The following is a 25985-nucleotide window of genomic DNA, read 5'->3' as shown; positions in this document are numbered from 1 at the left end:
ACGATCTCATGGTTCATGGGTTCAAACCGCAGGTCAGGCTCTGTGTTGACAGCCCGGAGCCTGCTTTGGATTCTGTGTCTCCCTCTACCTCTACCCGGCTCACGCTGTCTCTCTCAAAAATAAACATTAAAAACATTCTCTAAGTTTGTTTAATGTTTACTTATTTTTTGAGAGGGACAGCACGAGCAGGGGAAGAGCAGAGAGGGAGACACAGAATCTGAAGTAGGCTTCAAGCGGCGCCCGAAGTTTGGCCTTTAAAATAAACTACATAAAACCCTTTTTCTAAGGTTTCTCTTTTGATAATGGTTTGCCTTTCGGTACTTCTGTAGCCAAAACTACATTCTAGGGAAGTTTTGTTCATTTATGTCTTTTATCCAGTCCCCTTTAATCTGTGGTCATTCTTTAAATCAAGGAAAGCACAGGTATTTCCAGGTACAGATTTCAGGTGACTTTGGCTTTTGATCTGTGGTGGACTTTATTTCTCCTATTTCTGCCCAAGCTCTGTATACAAGGAGAGCATTGCCCCAGTGGCCTAGTTTATACCAGTCTCTAAGCAGTAGCCCCAAGACCAAACTGAGGAGCAGGCAAGATCCTTCCCACCTAGAGCAGATTTACATTCTATAGCCAAGGCAAACTAGGTCCTTGGCACAAGTGAAGGCAAGATCTTAGATGTTGTTACACAAGATCTTGTGCCTTCAACTCATAATGTGTAAATCTAGAAAGCTAAGCAATGTCTCAAAAACCAATCTGCCCCCAACATGCCCACACTCAGGTATTATTTTAAAAATAGGCTGCATTTCAGGGTGCCTGGGTGGTTCAGTAGGTCAACTGTCTGACTTCAGCTCAGGTCCTGATCTCAGTTAGTTGGTGGGTTCAAGTCACTACATTGGGTTTTGCACTGCTTCAGATTCTGCCTCCCTGTCTCTGTCCCTCCTCTGCTCTTGTGCTCTGATAAACACACACTAAAAAAAACCACGTATTTCCATACTGTTTTCTCTAATATAGATCAAGTACATTGAGCCAAAATCTGTTTTTTTACATTTTACTTATTTTTGAGAGAGATAGATAGAGACAGCATGAGCAGGGGAGGGTCAGAGAGAGGGAGACAGACTCTGAAGCAGGCTCCAGGCTCTGAACTAGCTGTCAGCACAGAGCCCGATGCGGGGCTCGAACTCACGAACCGCGAGATCATGACCTGAGCCAAAGTCGGACACTTAACCGACTGAGCCACCCAGGCGCCCCTGCTTTAATTTCTTAAGAAATGAAAGTGAAGACACTGGGCTGAGCCCATCAAAGTTGCCCTTCCTCACTGTGCAGTATGCCTGAATGGCATACCTCCCTTTCCACTGAAGCACACTCTTCTAGACCCTGCCCCCCTCACTTGTGGGTACCTAACAGGAATCCATTTCTTACTATGCTGAGGCTTTGAAGCAGTGGCTTTGAAGCATTAACTGTAACCTCCACAAGAAACAACAAATTGCCCCTTTATAACCAGACCTCTATAGAAGTCTCCACAGGAAATCAGTTGTCACCTTTAAAAATTTCCATTACCACAGGGCATCTGGGTGGCTCAGGTCATGACCTCACCATTTGTGGGTTCGAGCCACAAGTAGGACTGTGTACTGACAGCGCAGAGCCTGGAGCCTACTTCAGATTCTGTGTCTCCATCTCTCTGCACCTTCCCCACTCATGCTCTTTCAAAAATAAATAAAAAAATATTAAAATAAAATCCCATTACCCATGTAGTAATGTAATCGTAGTAAAGAGAAACAATACTACAGGCGGCATGTTTTACACACTTGTACCAAACTCTACCCCTCTTTGTCTATTAGCTTTCATTTATCTTCTAGATCATGGAAAGGCTAATAACAATTAACTTTAAACAAATTTTTATTACACAAAGGTTGTCACATAATTGGATATTTCTCTACTTTGTACACAATTATTCTTACTCTCCACAGAAAGGCTGCTTCTTAACTTTTCATCTGGTAATGGCAAGCACTAAAATCCTGATTTTAACAGAACAGTAGTAAAAATGCCTCAGTGATTTAAGTTGAAAGCAGTACATTGATACATGGCTCTTGCATTCAGTTATCAGGAATGTACAAATGTCTTTTTATTCAAAAATACAAAATAAATTATCTGTAGGCATGGACAATGACAGCAGTAAACCATTATATGTTGTCAACTGAAACCAGTAACTGATGGTTATAGTGATTTCCTTAAAACATCAGCCAGCCTTTTCTTCAGTCATTTCCTTCAACTGACTTCTCAAGTTATTGTTGAGGTGCACTGCCTTGAGCTTCCTCTCACAGTTCATTAATAATGGTAAAAAGCACTATTCTAGGAATTAGAACATGCCACCTCCCATACCACCTCCCATTCCGCCCATTCCACCCATTCCAGGGTCCTTCTCTTCCTTAGGAATTTCGGTGACTACAACTTCTGCTGTAGTTAACAGAGAGGCCACTCCAGCAGCATCCAATAAAGCAGTTCTTACAACCTAAGAAAAAGATTTGATAAAATATTACTTTTCTCTTAAAAATGATCAAGACTTAACAGAGGATTCTTGAAAGCATTTTTAGAAAATGGTCAACCATTTACCTTAGTTGGATCAATGATACCCTTTTCTACCATATTCACAAAGTCTCCAAGCATAGCATCATAACCAACTTCCGAGGAACTCTGCATAATTTTCTCAACTATCAACGATCCTTCAACACCTGCATTCTTAGCAATGGTCATTGCAGGAATTTTGAGTGTTCTCTTAATGATCTCTATACCTAAAGAAAACAAATTTTTAGCAAATTTGGTTTCATTATTTCTTTTGTAAAAATTAAAACACAATTCTATTTGTGAGAATGATACAGGAAAACCCCAAGTGGGAAATTCCACAGGTCAAATAATTCCTCCCAGAAAAATGGGACTCCATCTTTCATCTATCCTCTGATTACCAGTGCTATTTAACAGGCAGCAACAATATTATAGCTGACTAAAATCGAGCTGCAAATAAACTCATTTCTAGGGCAGTTCTTACCAATTTTTTGATCTTCATTAGCTGGAGTTATTGAATCCAAGGCTGGAATGCACCGAAGCAAGGCACAACCCCCTCCCAAAACAATGCCTTCTTCAACAGCAGCTCGGGTGGCATTAAGGGCATCTGTAACTCTGTCTTTCTTTTCATTCACTTCAACATCACTTGTGCCGCCAACCTAAAAATTAAAAGAATTCCAGTTAGTATGGGCTTCTTCCCATTCAAAATGCTGCTGGCAAGAATCATTCAAAAGCACTGGGTTTACTTTATTTTTGAGAGAGAGATGAAGGGTGAGTGGGGGAGGGGCAGAGTAAGACGGGGAGAGAGAGAATCCCAAGCAGGCTCTGCACTGTCAGCACGGAACACAATGTGGGGCTTGAACTCACACACCGTGAAAGCATGACCTGAGCTGCAACCGAGAGTCAGACACTTACCTGTCTGAGCCACCTAGTGCCCTGCACTGGGTTTACTTAAAAAATAAACACCAAAATAAGACCATGTAAAGAAGGCTGCCTATTTGTTAAATGACTGCATGACTAAATAGCTAGTAGAGTGAGTACAGGGTCCTATATTAGTCGAACTCCAGACTGATCATTAACAAAACATCTTTTTCCACAGCAACTCCCCCAGTTCAAGTTTGGTTTTTGAAAAGAATATTCCAACAAAGAAATTTTGTATAACATTTATCTCCATGACGAAGTTATTTCCCAAAAAAACATTCTAGTAACATTGCCCTAACTGGGGAATACCAGTAGGTATTCCATTCTTGGGCTCAGAACTCAAGAAGCTCATTTACAACAATGAATCTTACCTTCAGCACAGCCACTCCATCTGAGAGTTTTGCCAGACGTTCATTCAGCTTTTCCTTTTCATATTCACTAGTTGTGATATCTAACTGCTCAATGATTTCTTGGATACGTTTTTCAATTTGAGCCTTGTCACCTTTTCCTTTTAAGAGCATTGCATCATCTTTGGTCACAATGACTTCTCCAACTTTTCCTAAGTCATGAGGCTGAACATCTTCAAGATTTAGAGTCAACCCTTCTTCTCCGAACACCTATAAAAACATTTAAAATTGAACCACTTGCAGCTTAGGTTTTCATTATACCAAGTTTATCAATATACATCAAATGGGTGTTTTGATGAGAAAAACATCTTATAATACTGTATTTCTTTGAAAGTTGAGATTTTAAGATTATGGCTAATCCAGAGAAGACTTGATCAAGTTTTTCCACTGTATATCCAACTTCTTACTTAATTAACATTAGCTTTATTTGAAAAGAACTCATCTAAGGTCATAGTTTTGGTGAAATTGGGACTAGATATTAGGCCTAAACTCTTAAGTCCTATGTCGTTTCTACAATAGTCTTTTTTTTTTAATTAAAAAAAAATTTTTTTTAATGTTTATTTTTGTGAGACAGAGAAAGCATGCAAGCGAGGGAGGGGTAGAGAGCGGAAAGGGAGATATAGAATCTGAAGCAGGCTCCAGCCTCTGAGCTGTCAAGACAGAACCCAACGTGTAGCTCAAACTCACAAATTGTGAGATCGTGACCTGAGCCAAAGTCGGATGCTTAAAACCGACTGAGCCACCCAGCCAATATTCTTAAAAACAAATTAGTCAAATAATCCTATTCTTGGGCTAGACTCATGGCAAGTTAGAGAAGGAACCTTAGCACTATTTAATCCAACCTACACCTCCCAAACACCCAAAAGAAACACAGATTAAGTGGACAGTTCCGATGACCATGAAAAATGTAAAATTTACCTATAAACTTTAGACCTAAAAGTATAAAACATTCAGTAAACCAACATCACATTTATTTTACTTACTGCACCACCAGTAGCAATGGCCATATCTTTAAGCTGGTTCTTTCTATTGTCACCAAAACCTGGAGCTTTGACGGCTACAACCTGAAGACCAACTTTTAGCCTGTTAAGAACAGTTATTAATAAAAATCAGATTTAAATCGAATAAAAAGTTCTTAAGTTCTAAGTACTATGATTACTTAGGAAACGCACTTATTTTTATTTTTGAGAACACTCAAGCAGGGGAGGGGCAGAGATTATGAAGCCGGCTCCAGGCTCCCAGATGTCAGCGCAAAGCATGAAACAGGGCTCAAACCCACAAACCATGAGATGCTGACCTAAGCCAAACTCGGAACAATAGATGGAGCCACGCAGGCATCCCTGGGAACCACACTTTTTAGAATTTTTTGCTTTCCTACAACTTTTGGTCAAATTAAGGCAGGAAAGGGCAACTTTCCATTCATCTGTATTGATCCAATTACCTTCTTAATAAACTGCTGACCTTACTTTCCAGTTAAACTGGACTCAGGAACAAAAATATTACTGTAAGCAAAAAACCTTTAGGTTTAATATAGTGATAACTACTTTATAAATTGAAAAAGTCAGAATAGTTAAACTTTAAAAATTTTATTTTTTTAAGGTTTTATTTCTGAGAGAGAAAGAGAGAGACAGCGTGAGCAGGGGAGGGTCAGAGAGAGAGGGAGACACAGAATCTGAAGCAGGCTCCAGGCTCTGAGCTAGCTGTCAGCACAGAGCCCGAAGCGGGGCTCAAACCAATAGACCGTGAGATCATGACCTGAGCCGAAGTTAGACGCTTAACCGGCTGAGCCACCCAGGTGCCCCTAAATTTAAAATGTTTAGTTAAATATTAAATCTGGGGATCTAATGAGCATTTATTCCTACCCTATAGATTCCTAATTGAGGAGATCAAGTTACTACTAACGTGACATTTGAGCAAGCAGTGTTCTTAATCCAATTCCTTCATAAATGTAGGTCTTACTGATAATAGCACTAAGCTCACCTGCAATTTTACCAGATAATGAATACCTGGAATATGTAATCAAAGAAATGTCCACTTGAGACCATATTATGAAACAGAAAGAGTAGATGAATATTAAAACAAAGCTGGTCTATTTTATTAAAGACCCAAATAAAAATCAAAGGGGTAATCTCTGATAATATACCAAGAAAATCAATTTTACAAGCTATCAGTAAAATGGCTCAGTGAAACTCTGTAGGTCTATTATTCTTTTATTATGGTTTCAAATCCCAGTCTCATAAGACTTTTCATAACCCAAAAAGCAAATCCAAGCTAACAAACATTCCAGGATAAGTAAACTCACTCAGAGCTTTTGGGTCAAGCTACATAACTATTCTAGATACCTGCTGTTTCATTTGTGCATTTCGATTACAATAATATTGGAAGAATTACTTCTAATATACCTCAATTCTAGGATTAAGAATATATATTTTAATGATGTCCTAAGGAACGCCTGGTTAGCTCAGTTGGAAGAGCATGTGACTCTTGGTCTCAGGGGTTGTGAGTTCAAACCCCACGGTGGCTCTAGAGACTATTATTTTTTAAATGCGCAAAGATTCTGTTTATAGCATTAAATACCTGCCTTGAAATCAAAAGTAATACATTATAGATTTAAAAAACTTATCTTAATCTCAACTGAGATTGAGTGCCGATTTCTCTATTTAGACTATTAATTTTTTTAACAGATTATGTAAAATACTAATGGCTAAATACATTTTGATCTAAGGTTTAAAAAATGATAGTTTACTTATTTCTCATTCAAAATTATAATTGTGAAAACATTTTTTCAGGAAAAAAAAATCATTTCTTCAAAACAACTGTGAATATTCGTAATAGACACCATACAAAATTAGGCTAACTGATGAGAAAATTGCACAAAATACTATGGACTTCCATATAGAACCCATTCAAAAACAAAGAATCATTATAACTGGACCAAGAGTTCATGAAACACACCCATACTACACATAACCCTAAATACAAACACAAGTGGTTCCATGTGGGGGTACATAATGGAGATATCAAGCATCGATACGAAAAATTGCTTTTCATCTGGAAATGTAAACCAAATACTACTGCCTATTACCTATTCAAAACAAGTGTACTCAGAGCTTCTCCATCAACATCTTCAGCAATTATGACCAAGGGCTTCCGGTGAGCATTGGCAATTTCAAGAGCAGGTACAATGGACTGGACACTAGAAATTTTCTTTTCACTCAACAGAACATAGGCATCTTGGAATTCACATTTCTGCCCTGCAAAAACAAAGAACATTTTAAATCAACATCAAAACGTTAACAATATTTTGAAATAACTACAATTTTCTTTAAATGAAAAAGCTATAAACCAGTTTCAGTACATTTCAAGTAACTACTGAGTTCATGTTTTTCTGCTTTCATTTCTCATTTACAGTAACTTTTGGAATACAAAAATTTATTTTCTTAGAATTATGGCCTAATGTTTACAGTTTGACACATGGCAAACTCTTATTTTTTTTTTAAGTTTCATTTACTGACTTTCTCTTACCTTTTGATGTATTAATAAAGTATGGAGAAATATAACCTCGATCAAACTTCATGCCTTCAATAATTTCTAATTCATCATTTAGTGTTTTTCCATCCTATAACAAACAGTTGTATGAATTTCATTAAAGAATCACAAAAATTTTAATTATAGACTACATTAGGTGAACCCACTGATCATAAAGGATCCAGGGAGAAGTATGCAAATGCCCCAGGACATCCAACTCCAATTCTACAAAAACTTCAAAAATGCATATTTGAATTTTTATATTTAAAAGACAGTATCATTTACGTTAGAATGGATTCATTCCTGACAGCAAAGGCTAAAAATTCATACAAGTAAATACTCTATATATAAGTGCTGCCATCACACATAAAAGAAGTCAAATACATGAAACACACAGTTTAAATTTTTATATTTCAAAAACTGTTGATCACCAGACAACTCCATACCAAGCTATCATTAAAAAAACACTTGCCTTTACTGTGATGACACCCTTTCTTCCAACCTTTTTCATTGCATCAGAAATGATGTTGCCAATTTCTTTGTCTCCATTTGCAGAAATGGTAGCAACCTAAAACAAGCAAGTTACTCTTCCAAATTAAAAACTTAAGGCTAGTGTCCTCATTCAACTCCCCTTCCTTGTCCTAGTAACTTCCAAATTGATACATTCACTGATGGGGGGCAGTATGGACAAGGAGGTAAGTGTATAGTGTTAAGTGTTGGTTCTGTTTTCAATTTATCTTTTGGCTACATTGTTTTCACAAGATGAAATAATCACACAACTACTCCTAAGGAAAAAAAAAAAAAGACTTCCCACTCCTCCCTAAAAAAAAAAAAAAGTGGTAATATTTTAACATGACAAAAATGATGTATCTTTTGACAAATGACTGAAGAACATTTTCCATACAAACAAAATGAGGTTTACTCAGAGCCATGTAGAACTAAAGTGACAGCCACTAAGACTCCAGTTATGGTCACTACATTATTTTCAAATGAAAGTAAGTAAAAAAAATGCTTTCAGTGTTAGTGACTGGTATTGTTATTCTAACAATGATATGTGATTATGGAGTAAAATCACATATTGGTCATAAAGATGACAACTCCTTACCTGAGCAATTTCTTCAGGGGTTGTTACAGGTTTAGACTGTTTCTTAAGTTCAGCAATTACAGCATCAACAGCTAACATCACACCTGATTCAAGAATAAAGGCCATTACAATGCTTATTCACTCATGGTTCCTGGTCAAGTAAAAATTCCAACTCATATTAAATGTTTAATATGTTAATACAGCATGAACAATACCCCTGTGCCAGTGCTTCTCCTACTCACATGGAGTTGGATGGTGCACAAACAGGAACTCTGATAAACAAAAAACCACCGATCAAAATTATTTGGAAAACTGAACTAAGGAAAAAAAATTATGGTGTATGATTTCAAGAATCTCACCATTCAACTCATTCTGTGTAAGCTATTTCCAATCCAAGCATGTTTCCACCAACATCTCGCTAAATTGAAATAAGGTGTTATACGCCCACAGGTTTGTTTTTTGTTGTTTTTTTTTCTGAGAGAAAAGAGTGTGTGCACACATGTGGGTGAGAAGCAGAGATAGAGGGAGAGAGGGAATCCCAAGCAGGCTCTGCAAAGTCAGCAGAGCCCCATGTGGGACTCAATCTCATAAACTGTGAGCTGAAACCAGGAGTCAGATGCTTAACCAACCCTATGTCCCTAGAGGTTTTAATTATCTGAAATTTCCTCATTTAATATGTAATAATAAATAAAACATTTAACAGTCAGCAGCAGCACAGCAGGGATTTATGAGAACCTCATTTTGTTCAACTGGGACTACTGCTGGCTCTTCCCTTTATTTAGAGAACTGGAACTTCAAGAAATAAATCCAAAGAAAGGCATGTACTAACCATCATTTTCTTTGGGAAGTAATTTTAATAACCTCAATTAATATTTGTCCATGATTTACATTCAAGCTGCTTTTAATGCAACACATTCATTTGGACCTCAAACACTGAAATAGATGGGATGCTGACAGATCAGTGTACTGGGATGACAATTCTGACAAAATTATTAATGGCACCCCACCTTACTCTCAACTCTCCTCTAATCTGGACAATAACACACCCTATAGGTAAGTAGTAATTACACTTTCAAGATCGAAAGCAAGCAATAATGAACAAAATGAAGACCAATAATGTATTATGTGTTGTTAAGAGGCAACAACAAAAACAAAATCCTGCTTTTTTATGGATACACACACACTAAATTTGACATGCTGGATGAATGACATAGTTTGTTTAGGCCTACTCTGTAAAATATCAAAAGAATGTAATCTCTCCCTGCTCTAATCCCCACGAAGTTTATTATTCTGAAGGTACAGAGAACATGCCGTATCTTCCACTAAACTGTTCCTTTGTCGGGGGGGGGGGGGGGGGGGGGGGGGGGGGGGGGGGGGGGGGGGGGGGGGGGGGGGGGGGGGTTAGGGGGCTCTAGACACAGGGAAGGGAAGGACAGCAAAGAATGTCTCAGTCCTATTTCCCTCCTCAACACCTAGCATAGTACCCATCACATAAGCCAGACATCCAATTGCTACTTGCCGAAGGAAAACTCAGTGTGATTTTTTTTTTTTTAAAGACGAAGAAATAAGAATCAACTTTCTGTGGTGACAATGAAGAGACACGCCTACCTCTCCTGATTTCCACTGGATTAGCACCTTTGCTAATCTTCTCAAAGCCTTCCTTGGCGATAGAGCGTGCCAGGACAGTAGCCGTGGTGGTGCCATCTCCAGCCTCTTCATTTGTGTTATTGGCAACGTCTTGAACAAGTTTAGCGCCAATATTTTTATATTTATCTTTTAAGTCAATTGACTTTGCAACAGTCACACCATCTTTTGTTACTTTGGGACTGCCCCAACTCTGTTCAATAATCACTGTTCTTCCCTATAATTGCAGAGAGAAAAAAAGTGACAGAATCACATACTCTAAGTACTATTTAGCTTAAAACAGGAAGTTTTTTTTTTAATAATAGGACAACTACTTGAAAGCCTCAACACAAATTGTCATTTTTTAATCAGATCTGCTGCATAAATCTCAAAGGCAGGTTCATAGTATTCTTAGCTTATAGACAAAATGACCTCTGTTGCCAAGTACATAACTTTGGATGATTTTTGCAGAAGATAAAAATCCTAGAGAACCCTAAGATGTTATCTCATAAAAAAACAAAAACACAAGATAAGCAAATCAATTTGGTAGATAATGAAATGTCAGAATACTCTTCACATAATTTAGTTTTGTCCGTTGCCTGCTATCTTTGAAAATAATGTGAAAAACGGGGCGCCTGGGTGGCTTAGTCGGTTAAGCATCCGACTTTCGCTTAGGTCATGATCTCGCGGTTCGTGGGTTCAAGCCCCGCGTCGGGCTCTGTGCTGACTGCCAGCTCAGAGCCTGGAGCCTGTTTCAGTCTGTGACTCCCTCTCTATCTGACCCTCCCCTGCTCACGCTGTCTCTCTCTCTCTCTCCTAGAAATAAAAATTAAAAATATATAAAAAAAAAGAAAATAATGTGAAAACCTATTTTTAAACTTGACTTAAAATTTAGTTACTAAAATTCTAACAGCAAGGTGAGTCCAGTTTACTCTTCCGAGGCTGGTTCAATGTTAAATCTCAAACATGGTGCAAACAGTACTGTCAGCTTCTGAATTTGAATCAAAGCTGCTACTTGTGAGGCATGCAAATGCCATATTTTATATAGCATATATTAGTACTTTGATATTGGGACTGTTAATCTGCATCACTACACTTGTGCATCATCTTCAAAGGCCTCAAGCCATTCTTTACTCCTCACCAACCTCTTCAAGTTAAAGACGACTTGACTTAACATTTTAAGTGGGCTTTGAAACAGAACCAACAGCAGAAAAACATTAGGTAAAACTAGTACCTATAAAGCACATACTTGAGGTATTACTGGAGCTAAGTTACCACTAATGTCAATGTTTTTTTTTTTTTAATTTTTTTTAATGTTTTATTTATTTCTAGGAGAGAGAGAGAGAGACAGCGTGAGCAGGGGAGGGCCAGAGAGAGAGGGAGTCACAGACTGAAACAGGCTCCAGGCTCTGAGCTGGCAGTCAGCACAGAGCCCGACGCGGGGCTCGAACCCATAAACCGCGAGATCATGACCTAAGCGAAAGTCGGACGCTCAACCGACTAAGCCACCCAGGCGCCCCCCACTAATGTCAATGTTTGATACTAACTACTGGGAAAAAACCCAAAACTTAAGTAGACAAGCAAGATTAATTCTACCTTCCATTTATGAATCCAACTTGAGCTCTGAGTTACCAATGGATTACATCACACATTACATGAAATAAACTTTCGCAAGTTAGAAAGAAAACAACTTAAGTTTTAAGACCGTTACATCAGAAATCAAGCAGTGATACGGAACTCTCATATGTAAACCGGGGTTTCTCAACAAAGAAGACTGGAAGTCTATTTGACATCATTAAAATTTTCCTTAATTCAGAATACTAGAAATTCTAAAACAATAAAAATATTGATACCTTTGGCCCCATTGTAACAGCTACAGCATCGGCTAAAAGGTCTACACCTTGAAGCATTAAGGCTCGGGCATCTGCACCAAATTTTACGTCTTTGGCATAGGCCCGAGTGAGATGAGGAGCCAGTGCCCTGGACACTGGCCTAATTTGGCGAAGGACTGCGGGTAATCGAAGCATTTCTGTTGGGGGGAAAACAATCAGGTTATCAGTAAATTTATACTTGCACTACCCGTGGCGCGTTACAGTACAGCACAAATATAACACCTGTACCCCACAACAAGACAAAAAATATTAGATATAAGCTGTATTGACCCCTGCCAGCCACTACACGCGGCCCACGTTAACAGAAGCTACAAACGCAAGCTTGAAAGGCCGCCCCCACGCCTAACTTATAGAACTAGCGCAAAGTTCACCCATGTCCTTCCCCACGGCCACCCACCCCAACCGCTACAAACGAGTTAATCTTTCACCGCTAAAATAGCCTCCAGAGCAAATCCACTCCAAAAGTGCTCCTCAAAAACCAAATCTGCAGGAAAAGGGTAAATTATAATCCAAAATGACCAAAGGATAAATTATATATATTCCAGACGATTCAAAAATCCGTTTAGTAAGAAGAGTCTTCAGTGTCTACTGAAGGCTACTGTATCAAATCAGCCCGCAGGGCCGCGATGCTAGGGGGGCCACGGCCCGGCCCACTCCGCCCAACCCCACGTGCCTTTCCCCCCCCCCACGTGCCTTTCTATTAGGACGCCCTCAGCAAGGTCAAGGGTGGAGATGCCGTACCCCAGCTGCCCACGGGGCCCAAGTCGGTTCCCACGCGGCTGCGACCACCCTCCCGGGCGCCCTGCAGTCCACCAGGACAGCGTCGCAACGAGAGCCCACGTGAATATACTCCCCGAATTGCACACAAACTACCGGGCAAGCCCTCCCTCCTGGGCCCTGTCCGAGCCAGCAATCCACGCCGCACGTGATGGACACCGACAGGGACCCGTAAGGCCTGGCCCGGAGGGCCCGGGCCTGCGGCGCCGTAGGGAGGCCCCGGCTCTTTCCTGCCGCCGCAATCAGGCAGGACCGCAGCGGATGGGGAAAGACTCGGCTCCCAGGTCCCAGGAGTCCGGGGGAGGCGGCGCGGGGCGGCCGTATACCTGCAGGGCAGCGGCAAAGCGTGCGGGCGATGAGGCAGGCCGTCGGCGGCGAGTGAGGGACAGAGTGCACGGCGCACACGGCAAAGAGCCCGTGTCCCCTCCCTCCGCCGCTTCCCCCCGCCCCGCGGCACCGCGTGCGCGGGAGACTCCCACCCCTTCCCCTCCACCAGGGCCCCGCAATCGGCAGTCGCCGCGCGCCAGCTCCGCCCCTCCCTACCCGCGCAGGGCCAGGCCAGCGGGCTCAGCCCTCCAACCCGGCTTAAGCTAGTTCCGGGGCTGTATTCGGTTCGAGAACTTTCCGGGAAGCACTGCACTCTCTGTAGGTCAAGGTTCAGAGCGCGTCATTTCCGGGAGAGAGGCGAAGAGCTAGTACTTTCACCCCGGCTGGCGGCCTAGAAAAGCCTAGAAAGAGCTCCTCTTTTCTTCCGCCTCCCTGTCTTCACGTCAGTGGCCGGCGCACAGCCCTCGGGACGAATCGCGCCGCGCGCTGGTGCGGCCGCCCTCCCTTGCGGGGAGGAGCGGGGGGCGGGAGCGAGCGCGCCTGCGCGCTGGGCGGCCTTTTCCCACATTCACGTGGCCCGGGGGTCGGACTGCGGGTCTCCTTGCAGCGGCGGCAGCTCCAGAGCAGAGTAGGAACTGCGGTGGCCGGAGTCATGGTGAGTCTCACGTGGGCTGGAGGACGAAGAGCCCCTTTTGCCTAAAGCACCCGGGTACTTGGATGCTTATTTTTAGGCCTACCAGGAGGGGCGGGGGTCACTCAGGGAGCCGCGCCTGCAGTAACCCTGGAGGGGCGAGGCCCACTGACCCTTTTCTTTGCGAACGGCTCTGCACGCGTGTACCCCGCATACTTGTGGGCCTGGGGGCGGGAATCCGGACGCACGCGCAGCGGCAGACCCACTTCTGCGAGGTCTTTGTGAGTGTGTAGTATTTTGAAAAGCGTGGCCCAAGGGAAAGGGGTTGACTTAAGTTTTGCTGAAATTTTCCAGACCAGTGGAGGTAGGAAAATATTTGACCTTGAACTAAACTAAGGTTACTCTTCTAGTCTGATTGCTGGTCAGAGGAGCAACAACGACCCCTATCACTGAATGGGAAATCAAACTCGGAATGTAGAGCAAAACATTCAAATGGTTTTCTTAAACGAATAATCGGAATTTTGGCTACGATTTTAATTTTGAAAGCTACACGTGCTTTTTGACGTGTAACGCTTAGAACATAATCACATACTGCTTTTGTTTTTAAGTTTAACACTTTTTTTCTTACAGGCAGGACAAGCGTTTAGAAAGTTTCTTCCCCTCTTTGACCGAGTTTTAGTTGAAAGGAGTGCAGCCGAAACTGTAACCAAAGGAGGCATTATGCTTCCAGAAAAGTCTCAAGGAAAAGTTTTGCAAGCAACCGTAGTGGCTGTTGGATCAGGCTCTAAAGGAAAGGTAAATGGGGCTAAAGTGCAACTAGTTTTAGGTAGAGGGGAAAAAAGAACTCTTGGTGGCGATTGAAAGTCTCTGTGTTATCTTCAAGATCATTTCCTAATTCACATGTCTAATATGTTTTTTTGACGAAAATGATTGTAAAATAAATTCGCTTATTTTGTAGGATGGTGAGTTCCAGAGTATTAAAATCAATAGCCATTTGGTAGCTGAGTATGACCAGTGTTTTCTTTAAAATCCAAATGTTTGATTAAAACAACAAACAATTCTTCAAGATGATCTGGGGGTGCTTTGACTAGTTGAGGGGAAATGTAAAGTCTTGTTCTAACCCCTAACACTGTTATTGCCCTAATCTTTTTAGCAATTTTTGGCCTACTTTGAAGAAGAACAGTTTGAATCCTAGCCTTAATAAGCATTCTCCAGTAACTGGTTAGACTGCAGACCTCAAAGTCAGCCAAAATACACAGTAAATGCCCTTGGGGTTAAATACGTTAATTGCATTGTTCCAGTTGCCTTTAAGAAAGTTATAGGAATGGGCTAACCCAGAGTCAGGAATAGGAAGGCTTTGAGGAGTGGGCACTATGCTGCCCACTTCACTTTAATGGAAATTGAACCATAAAGAAGTGTATGTTCCAAATTCTGGGAACACCTCTTGAATTTTTGTGTTGGAAGAAGTTAAAGATGACATCTGTATATCTGGTTTAAAACTGATTTATTTCACATAGTCTAGAAGTTAATGTTAATATTTAACAATTAAAAAGTTAGCTTAAGTTAGCTTTCCAGTATAACCCCTTGAACTTTACACTGAAGTCTGGCTTTAGTTTAAGCTCCATATATTCATTATTCCAAAGTGTAATTCTACAGTTTATTTTTGAGTAAGCTACGATTACAGTGTAAGTCATACCACTTGGCCACAACGTCCTTTTTTAACAGTTGATTTGAATGAGCACATTTGATTAATAAAAGTTAGGTGTAAGTTTTTGGTGATCTAGATATCTTTACCAGTAAATATCCTTATTTTCTTAAGGGTGGAGAAATTCAGCCAGTCAGTGTGAAAGTTGGAGATAAAGTTCTTCTCCCAGAATATGGAGGCACCAAAGTAGTTCTAGATGACAAGGATTATTTCTTATTTAGAGATGGTGACATTCTCGGAAAGTATGTAGACTGAAATAAATCATTTTTGAAATGGCATGAAGTGAAGCTGCCCATTCCAGTGAAGTTGTGAAATCTTTCATCATGTAAATAATTTTCTTGTCTCTCTTTTATAATAAACTAACGATATCCAAACTAATATATCCAGTGTCTCTAAAATTTAGTTGTAGTGTGCTGGTATAAATATTATCAAATAAAAACGCATAAATGAGTGGTTAATCTTTATTTGGTGATTTAAGATGGTTTTAGGGTTCTCTAGTATGTGCTAGTATTTTTTTTTCTCAAGTAGCCTGCAGAGAATTCTGGAAAATAGGCTTTCCACTTTTCACATTGAATGTAGCTTTATTACAGGAATTATGCTGATACAGGGGCACCTGGGTGGCTCATTTGGTTAAGCTCAGTTCATCTCATCTTTCTTGAGTTCAACCCCTGCAGCTGGCTCTTTGCTGTCTGTCCCCTTCTCTCAGCCCCTCCCCTGCTTTCTCAAAAATAAACATTCAAAAAAAAGGAAATTATCCTGATGAAAGCCATGGATTTACACTTATTTACATTTTAAAGGGTAGCAATATTCAGGGACACCTGGGTGGCTACATTGGTTAAGCCTCCAGCTTCAGCTCAGGTCATGATCACACGATTTGTGAGTTCTAGCCCCTCATCAGGCTCTGTACAGGCAACTCGGAGCCTGGAGCCTGCTTCAGATTCTGTCTCTCTGACCCCCTTACTGTCTCTCCCTCTCTTTCAAGAAGAAATGAACATTAAAAAAATTAAGATATCAGTATTCTAACTTCACAATAGCAAGCTTTTATTGAATATCCTTTTTCATTTATGGAATCTAGTGTTTAAGTTTGTTTCTGAAGTATTCAGAAAAAGTGAACATTTCCAGTTTTTAAAACTTCATACTATTACGTTATTTACTTTGCAAAAAGTTCATGGCAAGGTTTAATAGCTACCATTGGTTGCTTGACTGCCTTTTATGTGCCAGGTGCTGTGTGATAATGACTATAGCCAAGGCCTCAGGAGCATTTTCTAGGTACTGGCTACTGTTGTGGGTACTTGGTGTGTATCAATTGGCTTAACCTTTCAATGATGGTGTAAGCTAGCTACTATCCTTCTCCATCTTGAAAATGAGGAAGGTAAGGCACACACAAGTAATAACCAAACACACTCCATAGGAAGTGGCAAAGCCAGGGTTTGAACATAGCCCATCTCTAGATGCTGCTGGCCAGAACTTCATCTGTGGCTGTTTTGTCAGATAACTCTAAGCACTTGATATACATTACTTAAATCCTGGTTGATAACTGCTGTGGTTTCAGGGATGGGTGGTACTTGAGTGCTAATTATTGGTATCTAGTATATAAGTCATTGAATTTAACAAATAGGAAACCGAATTAGAGCTGGACAGCTTGATTTAGTTATAGCAGCTAGTGGGAGTTTTGAACCCAAACAGTCCTACACCAGACTTGATTACTAACTCCTAAACTACCTCAGACCATCTATTCTTGATGGTCAAAATCATTTTCTAGTTTTAGTTACCTACAAATCAGTCTATGATGATGTCTTTAAAGTTATATCCTTTAAATATATATAAATATATATATATATTTGTCTTGTGGAATTGAAAGCTAGCTGAAATTGTAAATGGCATGGAATAATAGTCTCCACTTTTGGTCATATCCTCCTCAGGAAAGTATGTGCATATTTACATTAATGTATGTTCATTGGTATAATAAGGCTTAATTTTTTTCATACTCCGGTAAAAGAATGAGGATTAAACGCTCTATATTACTAGAGCAGGTCATCAGTTTTCCTACTGTGCCCTAGGCATAGCTAGAATTAATGTGCTTTGCTCTTAAAACCTTGAGCACGGATGTCCCGGTTTTAACAATGACAAAGCTTGACTCAGAGGAGATGAGGAAACTTGTTCAAGGCTTTCTGGCTGGTAAGTTGTAGTTAGGAATCCAGTCTAGAGGCCATGACTTTCCCATTTCCCAATTAGGTTTTTTGAACACCCAAGCAAATGACTTTTGAGATAGAAGGCGGTAGTTTCCAAACCTTGGTTCATTCTTGGAATTACCTGGTGTATTTAAAATTCCAGGGCTCCATTTATAATCTAATTTAGAAGGATGGAGGAATTTTTTTTGTATCTTGAAGTAGTCCCATAGTGCATTTCCAGCAGAATTGCTAAAAGAAATAAAAGTAATTTTAGATTGTGACATTCTACTGGGAATAGGGAAAAGGATTTTGGTGTGAGAAATTTGGGCTAAAAAATAAAGGTATTGAGGGTGTGGAACCACTTGTTTCACAATAATATGTTGTCATTTTACCCTTTGGTCAACAGAAAAATAAGGATTAAAATAGGTAAAATTGCAACTGGAATCTTTGTTACAATACTACTATTTTTGAGCATTTGCCAGGCACTGTTCTAGACATTTAACATAATCTTATTCAATTGCAGGTAATCCTAGCAGCCTTGTGAGGCAGATGCTCCTTTCCTCATAGGTAAAAGAATAACTTGCTCAGGTGACACCAATTTTAAGTCATAGCTTGGGACTGAACTCAGGTTTGACTTAAAAGCGTGGCTTAAACTATTCTCCACAAAGAGTTTGGGAAACTAATAAAATTCCCAAGGAGCTATTGTGTTGTACAAGCATTATCATTAAGATTGTTTTCCCTCCTGTTATTCCAGAAAATATGTTATACAAAAATTTTTATTTAAAAAGTTGGGATTATATATAAGATTTCATTTCTGTTTTAGTATTCTATTTATGTAAGAACATGAGATTAATCTTAACAGATTTTTAAGTTTACAATACAGTATTTTTTATTATAGGCACAGGGTTGTACAACACATCTCTAGGACTTTTTCATCTTGCTTATCTGGAACATTATGTCTTGATTAGCAGTTCCCCATTTCCCTTCTCTCCCTAGTCCTTGGCAGCCACCATTCTACTCTGCGTCTCTGAGTGACTGTTTTAGATTAATCCCTGGGGCACCTGGGTGGCTCAGTCGGTTAAGCGTCCAACTTCGGCTCAGGGCATGATCTCGCAATTTGTGGGTTCGAGCCCCTCATCGGGCTCTGTGCTGACAGCTCAGAGCCTGGAGCCTGTTTCAGATTCTGTGTCTCCCTCTCTCTGACCCTCCCCTCCTCACACTGTCTCTCTCTCTCAGAAATAAATAAAACATTAAAAAAAAAAAAGATTAACTCCTAAGTGGCATCAGGTAGTATTTGTCCTGTGTTTGGCTATTTCACTTACAATGCCCTCAAGGTTTTGTTATGACACATATTGCAGTATTTCCTTGTTTAAAGCTTAATAATATTCCACTGTGTCTATATACCATACTTTTCTTTATCCATTCTTCTGGTAGATAAACATTTAGGTTGTTTCAGGTTGTTTCCACATCTTAGCTCTTGTGAACAGTGCTGCAATTGTGGAAGTGCTAACATCTCTTAGAGATTCTGTTTTCATTTCTTTAGGACAAATACATAGAAGTGGGATTGCTAGATAGAACTATGGTATTTGTTTTTAAAGACTTTATTTTTTTAGGTAATCTCTATACCTAACACAGGACTCCAACTCACAACCCCAAGATCAAGAGTCACATGTTCCGCTGACTGAAACAGCCAGGTGCCCCTCTATTTTTTTTGTGTATTTATTTATTTTGAAGGGTAGGGGTACCAGCTAGGGAGAGGCAAGGAGAGAGAGAATCCCAAGCAAGCTCCATGCTGTCAGCACAGAGGCCAACATGGGGCTCGATCTCACAAACCATGAGATAATGACCTGAGTTGAGATCGAGAGTTGGATGCTTAGCCGACTGAGCCACCCAAGCACGCACTTCTCTATTTTTAATTTTTAACTGTGTTTATTTTGAGAGAGAATCCCAAGCAGGTTCCACACTGTGCAGAGCCCAATTCAGGGGCTATAACTCAAACTGAGATAACAACCTGAGCCCAAATCAACAGTTGGCTGTTTAACGGACTGAGCCACCCTGGCATCCCTCTATTAAAATTTTTTTAAAATTTTTTATGTTTATTTATTATTGAGACAGGGAGAAACAGAGCATGAGTGGGGGGAGGGGCATAGAGAAAGGGAGACACTGAATCCGAAGCAGGCTCCAGGCTCTGAGCTGTCAGCACATAGCCCAACACAGGGCTTGAACCCACAAACTGTAAGATCATGACCTGAGCTGAAGTCGGACACTCAAACAACTGAGCCATCAGGCACCCCTATCTTTAGCTTTTTGAGGAACCTCTATACTGTATAGTGGCTGCACTATTTTGCATTACTACCTACCAACATGGATATGAAAGGTCTAACTTGTAATATCCTAATTTGATGTGCAGTTCTTGTAACTAGTCAAGTCTCATTCTTGTAGTTTTTTTCTTTTGAGCATTTAATTCATACTTTATTTACTATATGGTCTATGTTTCTGACTTTTATTTTTTAAGTAATGATTAGCTTGTCTCAGCTTTATTATTTGTTTTTACCCACCACCACTCCCCCACCTTGAAGTTTGAGGTATCACCTTCCTGGGTTTTATAGGATTGTTCCGTTTATTTCTCTATTCTACCACATCGTATTCAATATAAATATAAACTTTTGTATTTAAGTTTGATATTTGATAAGGTAAGTCTTCTCTGTACTCTTTCGACAATGCACTTAACCTGGTTCTGAACATTCTTAACCTTGATAAATACTGCCAGGTTGCTCTCCAGAGTGACATCAAATCATGCCTCTTCCAGAAAGTTAGTTGCTGTTTTCAAGTTTGTTGCATCCACAACAAAATGGAGTTTTAAACTTTTGATTTATTTAAAAAATTTTTTTGAGAGTGAGCAAGCAGAGGAGGTGCAGAAAGAGAAGACAGGATTGGAAGAAGGCTCCAGGCACTGAGCTATCAGCATAGCCTGATGTAGGGCTTGAACTCACAAGCCGTGAGATCATGAGCTGAGCTGAATTTGGATGCTTAACCAACTGAGCCACCCAGGTTCCCCATTATTTTTTATTTTTTTTAAATATTTTGATTTATTTATGTGAAGAGTATTTACATGGTTTCTTTTGCCATTAAGCAACCTTGAAGAGAAAGCCCAATCAAATCTAAGCTCTGATCCTGTGTTGTTTACATACTAGTTAAGTGACATGTGACAAATAATATAGCTCCTCTTAGTTTAAGAATTAACTGTAGGGGTGCCTGCGTGGCTTAGTTGGTTGAGCCTCCAACTTCAGCTCAGGTTATGATATGGTTTATGAGTTCGAGCCCTGCATCAGGCTCTGCTGACAGTTTGGAGCCTGGAGCCTGCTTCGGATTCTGTGGCTCCCTCTCTCTCTGCCCCTCCCCCACACCTACTCTGTGTCTCACTCTCTTAAAAATAAATACACGTTAAAAATCTTTTTTTTTTTTTTTAAAGAATTAACTGTAAAAGGAGAGTACCAGACATCCCTTAACATTTTGAGTCAGGCCTGTTATTTGTTTCTTAAACTTCGGTTTTATTTAAAAATAGGTAACATTCATATAGTTAAAAATTCAAAAGGATATACACTAAAAAGATAATACAGTGAAAAATATACTTCCCTGTCCCCCAGCCACACAGTTCCATCCTTAGAGGCAATTAGTGTTACGATTTATATTTTCAGGGATATTTTATGTATCTATTTTGTGGGTGTGTGTATACATGCAAGGACATGCATACATACGTGTCATGTATGTGAAATATCTTTTTTTTCCAAAAAATATCATTCCATCTATACCATTTGACACTCTTTTTGTATTAACAAATTGGAATTAATCTATAAACTACATAAAGAGATTTTTTTAGTTCTCATTATAGCCATACAATGTCCTATTATATGAGTGAACCGTAATTTAAGCATTCTCCACTGATGGATATTTATTTATTTATTTTACTTATAAATATTTATTTTTGAAAGAGAAGGGACAGAATCCCAAGCTCCACACCCAGCGCAGAGCCTGACACAGGGATCAAACCCACGAATCATGAGATCATGACCTGGGCTGAAATCAAGTCTTAAGTGACTGAACCACCCAGGTGCCCCTCTACTGATAGATATTTAAATTCTATTCTTATGCCATTAGAAACACTTCTGCATTGAATAAAATGTTTGCATATATTATTTTGCTCTTGTGAACAAGTATATCTCTAAGACAAATTCCTAGACATGTAATTGCTGTCAAAAGGCATGTGGATTTTGATCATATATGTATGTACACATGCATATCTCCAAGTTGCCCTTCGTAGAAGTTCTATCAACAGCCTAACACCAATGTAGGAGACCGATTTCTTCCCACTGTCAATAATACAGGATGTTATAAAGGTTTTATTTTGACCTACTGACTGTCAATATCTTCCCATCTTTCTAATGGATGACTGGCCTTTTATGATATATGTGATATATTTGTTTATTAGGGAAATTGGTTATCATTTTGGCTTTGATTTTGTTACTGTTTTTTGAACTTGCAGAAAGTCATTCTGGTATAGCTGAATTAATGGCTTCTGGGTATTATGTCAAACTGAAAAGTCTTCTCTAATACTTACATGTTCTTCCGTAGGTGCTTTTATAGTTGTTGGGTTTTTTTTTTTAATTTCAATGCTAGCTTAATCTGGAAATTCTCCTGTTATAAAACATAATTTACAGATTAAGCCTAGTTCTTTAAGACATGTTAAAATTTATCTAAAGTCTTGCAAAATCGTCTTTCCATATCATTTAGCCTAGAGACTTGCCTTGGAAGAAGCGTCAGTGGGTTCTTACTTATCTGACTTGAGTGTCATTTCAAAAAGGCCAGTTTGTTCCTTTTAAGTTGTTCATTTTTTTTGAACAAGTGCCAGGCACCATTAGAGATAAGGAATGAATAAAGTTGAGGAGGGAGAAATAAACAACTAAATTAATAGCATTTCATTTTTAAAATTTTTCTTTTTTCTTAAGTTTGTTTTGAGAGACAGCACCTGCGCACATGCACAAAAGCCAAGAAGGGGCAGAGAGAAAGGGAGAGAATCCCAAGAAGGCTCCATGCTGTCAGTGCAGAGCTCCATGCAGGGTTCAAACCCATGAGAACATGACCTCAGCTGAAAAAAAAAAAGATGGTTGTTTAACCAACTGAGCCACCCAGGCATTCCTATTTATTTATTTTTGAAGTAAACTCAGGACGTCTGGGTGGCTCAGTCAATTAAGTGGTTAAGCATCTGACTTCAGCTCAGGTCATGATCTCATGGTTAGTGGGTTTGAGTCCCAAGTCAGGCTCTGTGCTGATAGCTTGGAGCCTAGAGCCTGCTTCAGATTCTGTGTCTCCCTCTCTCTCTGCCCCTTTCCTGCTCACTCTCTCTCAAAAGTAAATAAACATTAAAAAATAATAAAGAAAGAAAGAAAGTAAACTCTACCTCAGTGTGGGGCTTAAACTCACAACTCTGAGATCCAGAGTCACATATTCTACAACTGAACCAGCCAGGTGCTCCTGCACAATATTAAATAGAGATTAGGGTCATCGAGGAAAATAAAGATAGAAAGTCCTGCTAAATTTATGAAAGACATCTGGTGACCTATTGAAAAGAAGAAATGATAATAGTCTGTTGTGACTGATCTCTCCTGATCATATTTTCTCTTCCTGAAAATTTAGGAACTACTGTGTTAATTACCTGTTGCTACATAACAAATCACCCCAAATTTAGTGGCTTAATACAACAATAAGCATCTCACAGTATTCATAGGTCAGAAATTTGGGAGCATCTTATTTGGGTGGTCCTTGTTGGTGGGGGGTGTCTCTGCCATCATCCAAAGATTGTCTGGGCCTCGAGACTATTCTTCCAACATGGTTGGTTCACTCTGGCAAGTTGATGCTTGATTTTGTTGGGAACCTCATTTCTGCCCCAGGACCCTTCATAAGGCTTCTTAACTGCCCTCACACATGGCAGCTTTCTCACATAGGGCAGGGCAGGTGAGTTAAGAGAGCAAAGCAGAAGCTACAATGTTTTTTATGACTTAATACCAGAAGTCACACATCATTTTCACAGTATCCTATTTTATAGGCCAGCCCAGTTTAGTATGTTAAGAGAACCACACAAAAATGTACATATCAGGGAGGTACCTGGCTGACTCCATTGGAAAAGCATGTTAACTCTTGATCTCAGGGTCATGAATTCAAGTCCCATGTTGGGTAGAGAGATTCCAAAAAATAAACAACAAAAAGTGTACAGGGATGCTTGGGTGGCTCAGTTGGTTAAGTGTCCCATTCGTGATTTCAACTCAGGTCATGATCTCACAGTTCGTGGGTTCAAGCTCCACATTGGGGTCTGTGCTGACATTGCAGAACCTACTTGGGATTCTCTCTCCCCCTCTCTCTCTTCCCCTCCCCTGCTTGTGCTGTCTCTCTTAAAATAAATAAATATACTTAAAAATATAAAGTTTGGGGTGGCTGGGTGGTCAGTCAATTAACCAACAGACTTGATTTTGGCTCAAGGCTCATGATCTCATGGTTGTGGGATTGAGCCCTGCGTCAGACTCTACACTGAAGAGTGGAGCCTGCTTGGGTTTCTCTCCCTCTCTCTCTTTTCCTCCCCACCTATGTGCTCTCTCTCTCTCAAAATAAATAAACTTAAAAAAATAAAATAAAGTTTACCCATTAAAAGCGTACATACAGGATATACTAATTGTTGGGGGCTATCTTGGCGGCTGGCTACCACAATCACCAATTTGATCAAATATCCTAGAATTCTATAGAGAAAGATGAAGTGCCATAGGAGTTTGGTATCTTATCTGTAGTCAAAGTTGTCTAAGTTTCAACTCTTTTTAATACATTGAAAAATGTATAAAACCAGGGGTATCTTAGTGACTCAGTCAGTTAAGTGTCTGACTTTAGGTCCAGGTATGATCTCGCCTTTCATGGGTTCGAGCCCCACATTGGACTCTGTGCTGATAACTCAGAGCCTGGAGCCTGCTTTTGATTCTATATATCCCTCTCTCTGCCTTTCCTCTGCTCGCACTCTGTCTCTCTCTGTCTCAAAAATAAATAAACATTAAAGAAAAAAAGGAAATGTATGAAACCATATATAGGCACTAATTTGTTCAACTATGAACATACAACCCCATGTTTCTCTGCTGCTTCATCTTTACTTGGCTTGGAATGAAATCTGCATGCTTTAATGCCTCTGCTTTAAGGCATATTTTGACTACTTCATGCATCATTCAGTGTGTCAGCTTTGCTCTTAGGCTGGCTTCCTTCAAGTCAACATGGTTGGTGAAGTCCCAAACTTGGCAATATTCATGGGAAGAAAAAAGGGACCATCTTGACCATCTCTTTTGTTATCTCCTCAAGAACAAACTTTTCCCTAATGTCCTCCATCAGATATCCTTTTATATCTCTTAAGGCTCAAATGGAGTCAGATGCTTACCCTTTAACTCAACATTGGCTTAGGCCAATAGGGACTTAAACCTCAGGTAGAGGTGGGTTTACTTTTCCCTAGTCATATGGGATGAGATAGATACTGAGCAAGATCAAACTATGTTTTGCAAAGAACATGTGTGAAGGGGAATGGACAGCAAGCCACAGATTTAAGACATATTGCTTTGTAGTAGCCTACCTATCACCTTTCCCCATTCCTTTTTAAGTCCTTTGAGGAAAGTAGCTTACACATCTTATTCATGTTTCTCAGCATTTCTTCATTGCCCTACACGTAACGGACATTCACTATTTTACCTGGATTTTTAAATTCCCCAAAAGGAATTTCATACAGGTTAGATATTTTTTAAATTGCTCATGATATTTTGGATTTATAAAATATTTTCTTTCAGACTTTAATAAAAGTCAAGGAATATTTACTATTTTTTAAAAGATTTTACATAATCTCTACACCCAATGTGGGTTTGAACTCACAACCTTGAGATCAAGGGTCACGTGCTTTACCAAGTGAGCCAGCCAGGTGCCCTAGGAGTATTTGCTTTCATACTTGCTTTCATCATCTATGAGGTAGAGAGGAAGAACTGCTGTGTACTATTTTCCGTACAAATAAGGAAATGGTTCTCTTAGGGAGGCAACACTCTGTGTGCGACTTATCCTAGATTCTTATTTGATAGCTCAAAGTCTTACAGTCAACAGGCAAGAGAATCTAGATTTTCTTTTTTTTTTTTTTTAAATGTTTTATTTATTTCTAGGAGAGAGAGAGAGAGAGACAGCGTGAGCAGGGGAGGGTCAGAGAGAGAGGGAGTCACAGACTCTGAAACAGGCTCCAGGCTCTGAGCTGGCAGTCAGCACAGAGCCTGACGCAGGGTTCGAACCCAGGAACCGCGAGATCA

General features: G+C 39.9%; 2 protein-coding genes across 3 annotated transcripts in view; one reads left to right on the top strand and one right to left on the bottom strand.

Moving 5' to 3' along the window:
- Positions 1-1872: 1872 nt before the first annotated feature.
- HSPD1 (heat shock protein family D (Hsp60) member 1) lies at positions 1873-13461 on the bottom strand. Of its 2 annotated transcripts, none has more exons than XM_039219752.1 (12): positions 13329-13461; positions 11970-12145; positions 10102-10354; positions 8515-8597; positions 7882-7977; positions 7407-7500; positions 6967-7135; positions 4865-4964; positions 3846-4091; positions 3038-3212; positions 2605-2783; positions 1873-2503 (listed from the first exon to the last, which is right to left on the bottom strand). In XM_039219752.1, exons 2-12 carry the CDS (start codon positions 12141-12143, stop codon positions 2351-2353), a joined length of 1722 nt encoding a protein of 573 aa, XP_039075683.1. In that variant the 5' UTR covers positions 12144-12145; positions 13329-13461; the 3' UTR covers positions 1873-2350. The 2 variants fall into 2 exon arrangements, with proteins under 2 accessions (XP_039075683.1, XP_039075682.1); XM_039219751.1 differs by lacking the exon at positions 13329-13461 and adding an exon at positions 13112-13220.
- Positions 13462-13684: 223 nt separating this feature from the next.
- Positions 13685-25985, top strand: part of LOC120222071 (MOB-like protein phocein) — a 41522-nt gene continuing 29221 nt past the window's right edge. Inside the window, exons 1-2 of the mRNA XM_039219756.1 lie at positions 13685-13767; positions 14374-14538. Of these exons, the coding sequence (XP_039075687.1) occupies positions 13765-13767; positions 14374-14538 (168 nt within the window). The 5' untranslated portion in view covers positions 13685-13764. The remainder of the gene's footprint in view (positions 13768-14373; positions 14539-25985) is intronic.

The sequence above is a fragment of the Hyaena hyaena genome, unplaced genomic scaffold, assembly GCF_003009895.1.
Source record: "Hyaena hyaena isolate Hyena2069 unplaced genomic scaffold, ASM300989v1 scaffold_832, whole genome shotgun sequence".
In the NCBI taxonomy this organism is placed as follows: Eukaryota; Metazoa; Chordata; class Mammalia; order Carnivora; family Hyaenidae; genus Hyaena; species Hyaena hyaena.
The sequence above is the reverse complement of the archived record's forward strand: the minus strand, read 5'-3'. Positions and strand labels throughout refer to the sequence as shown.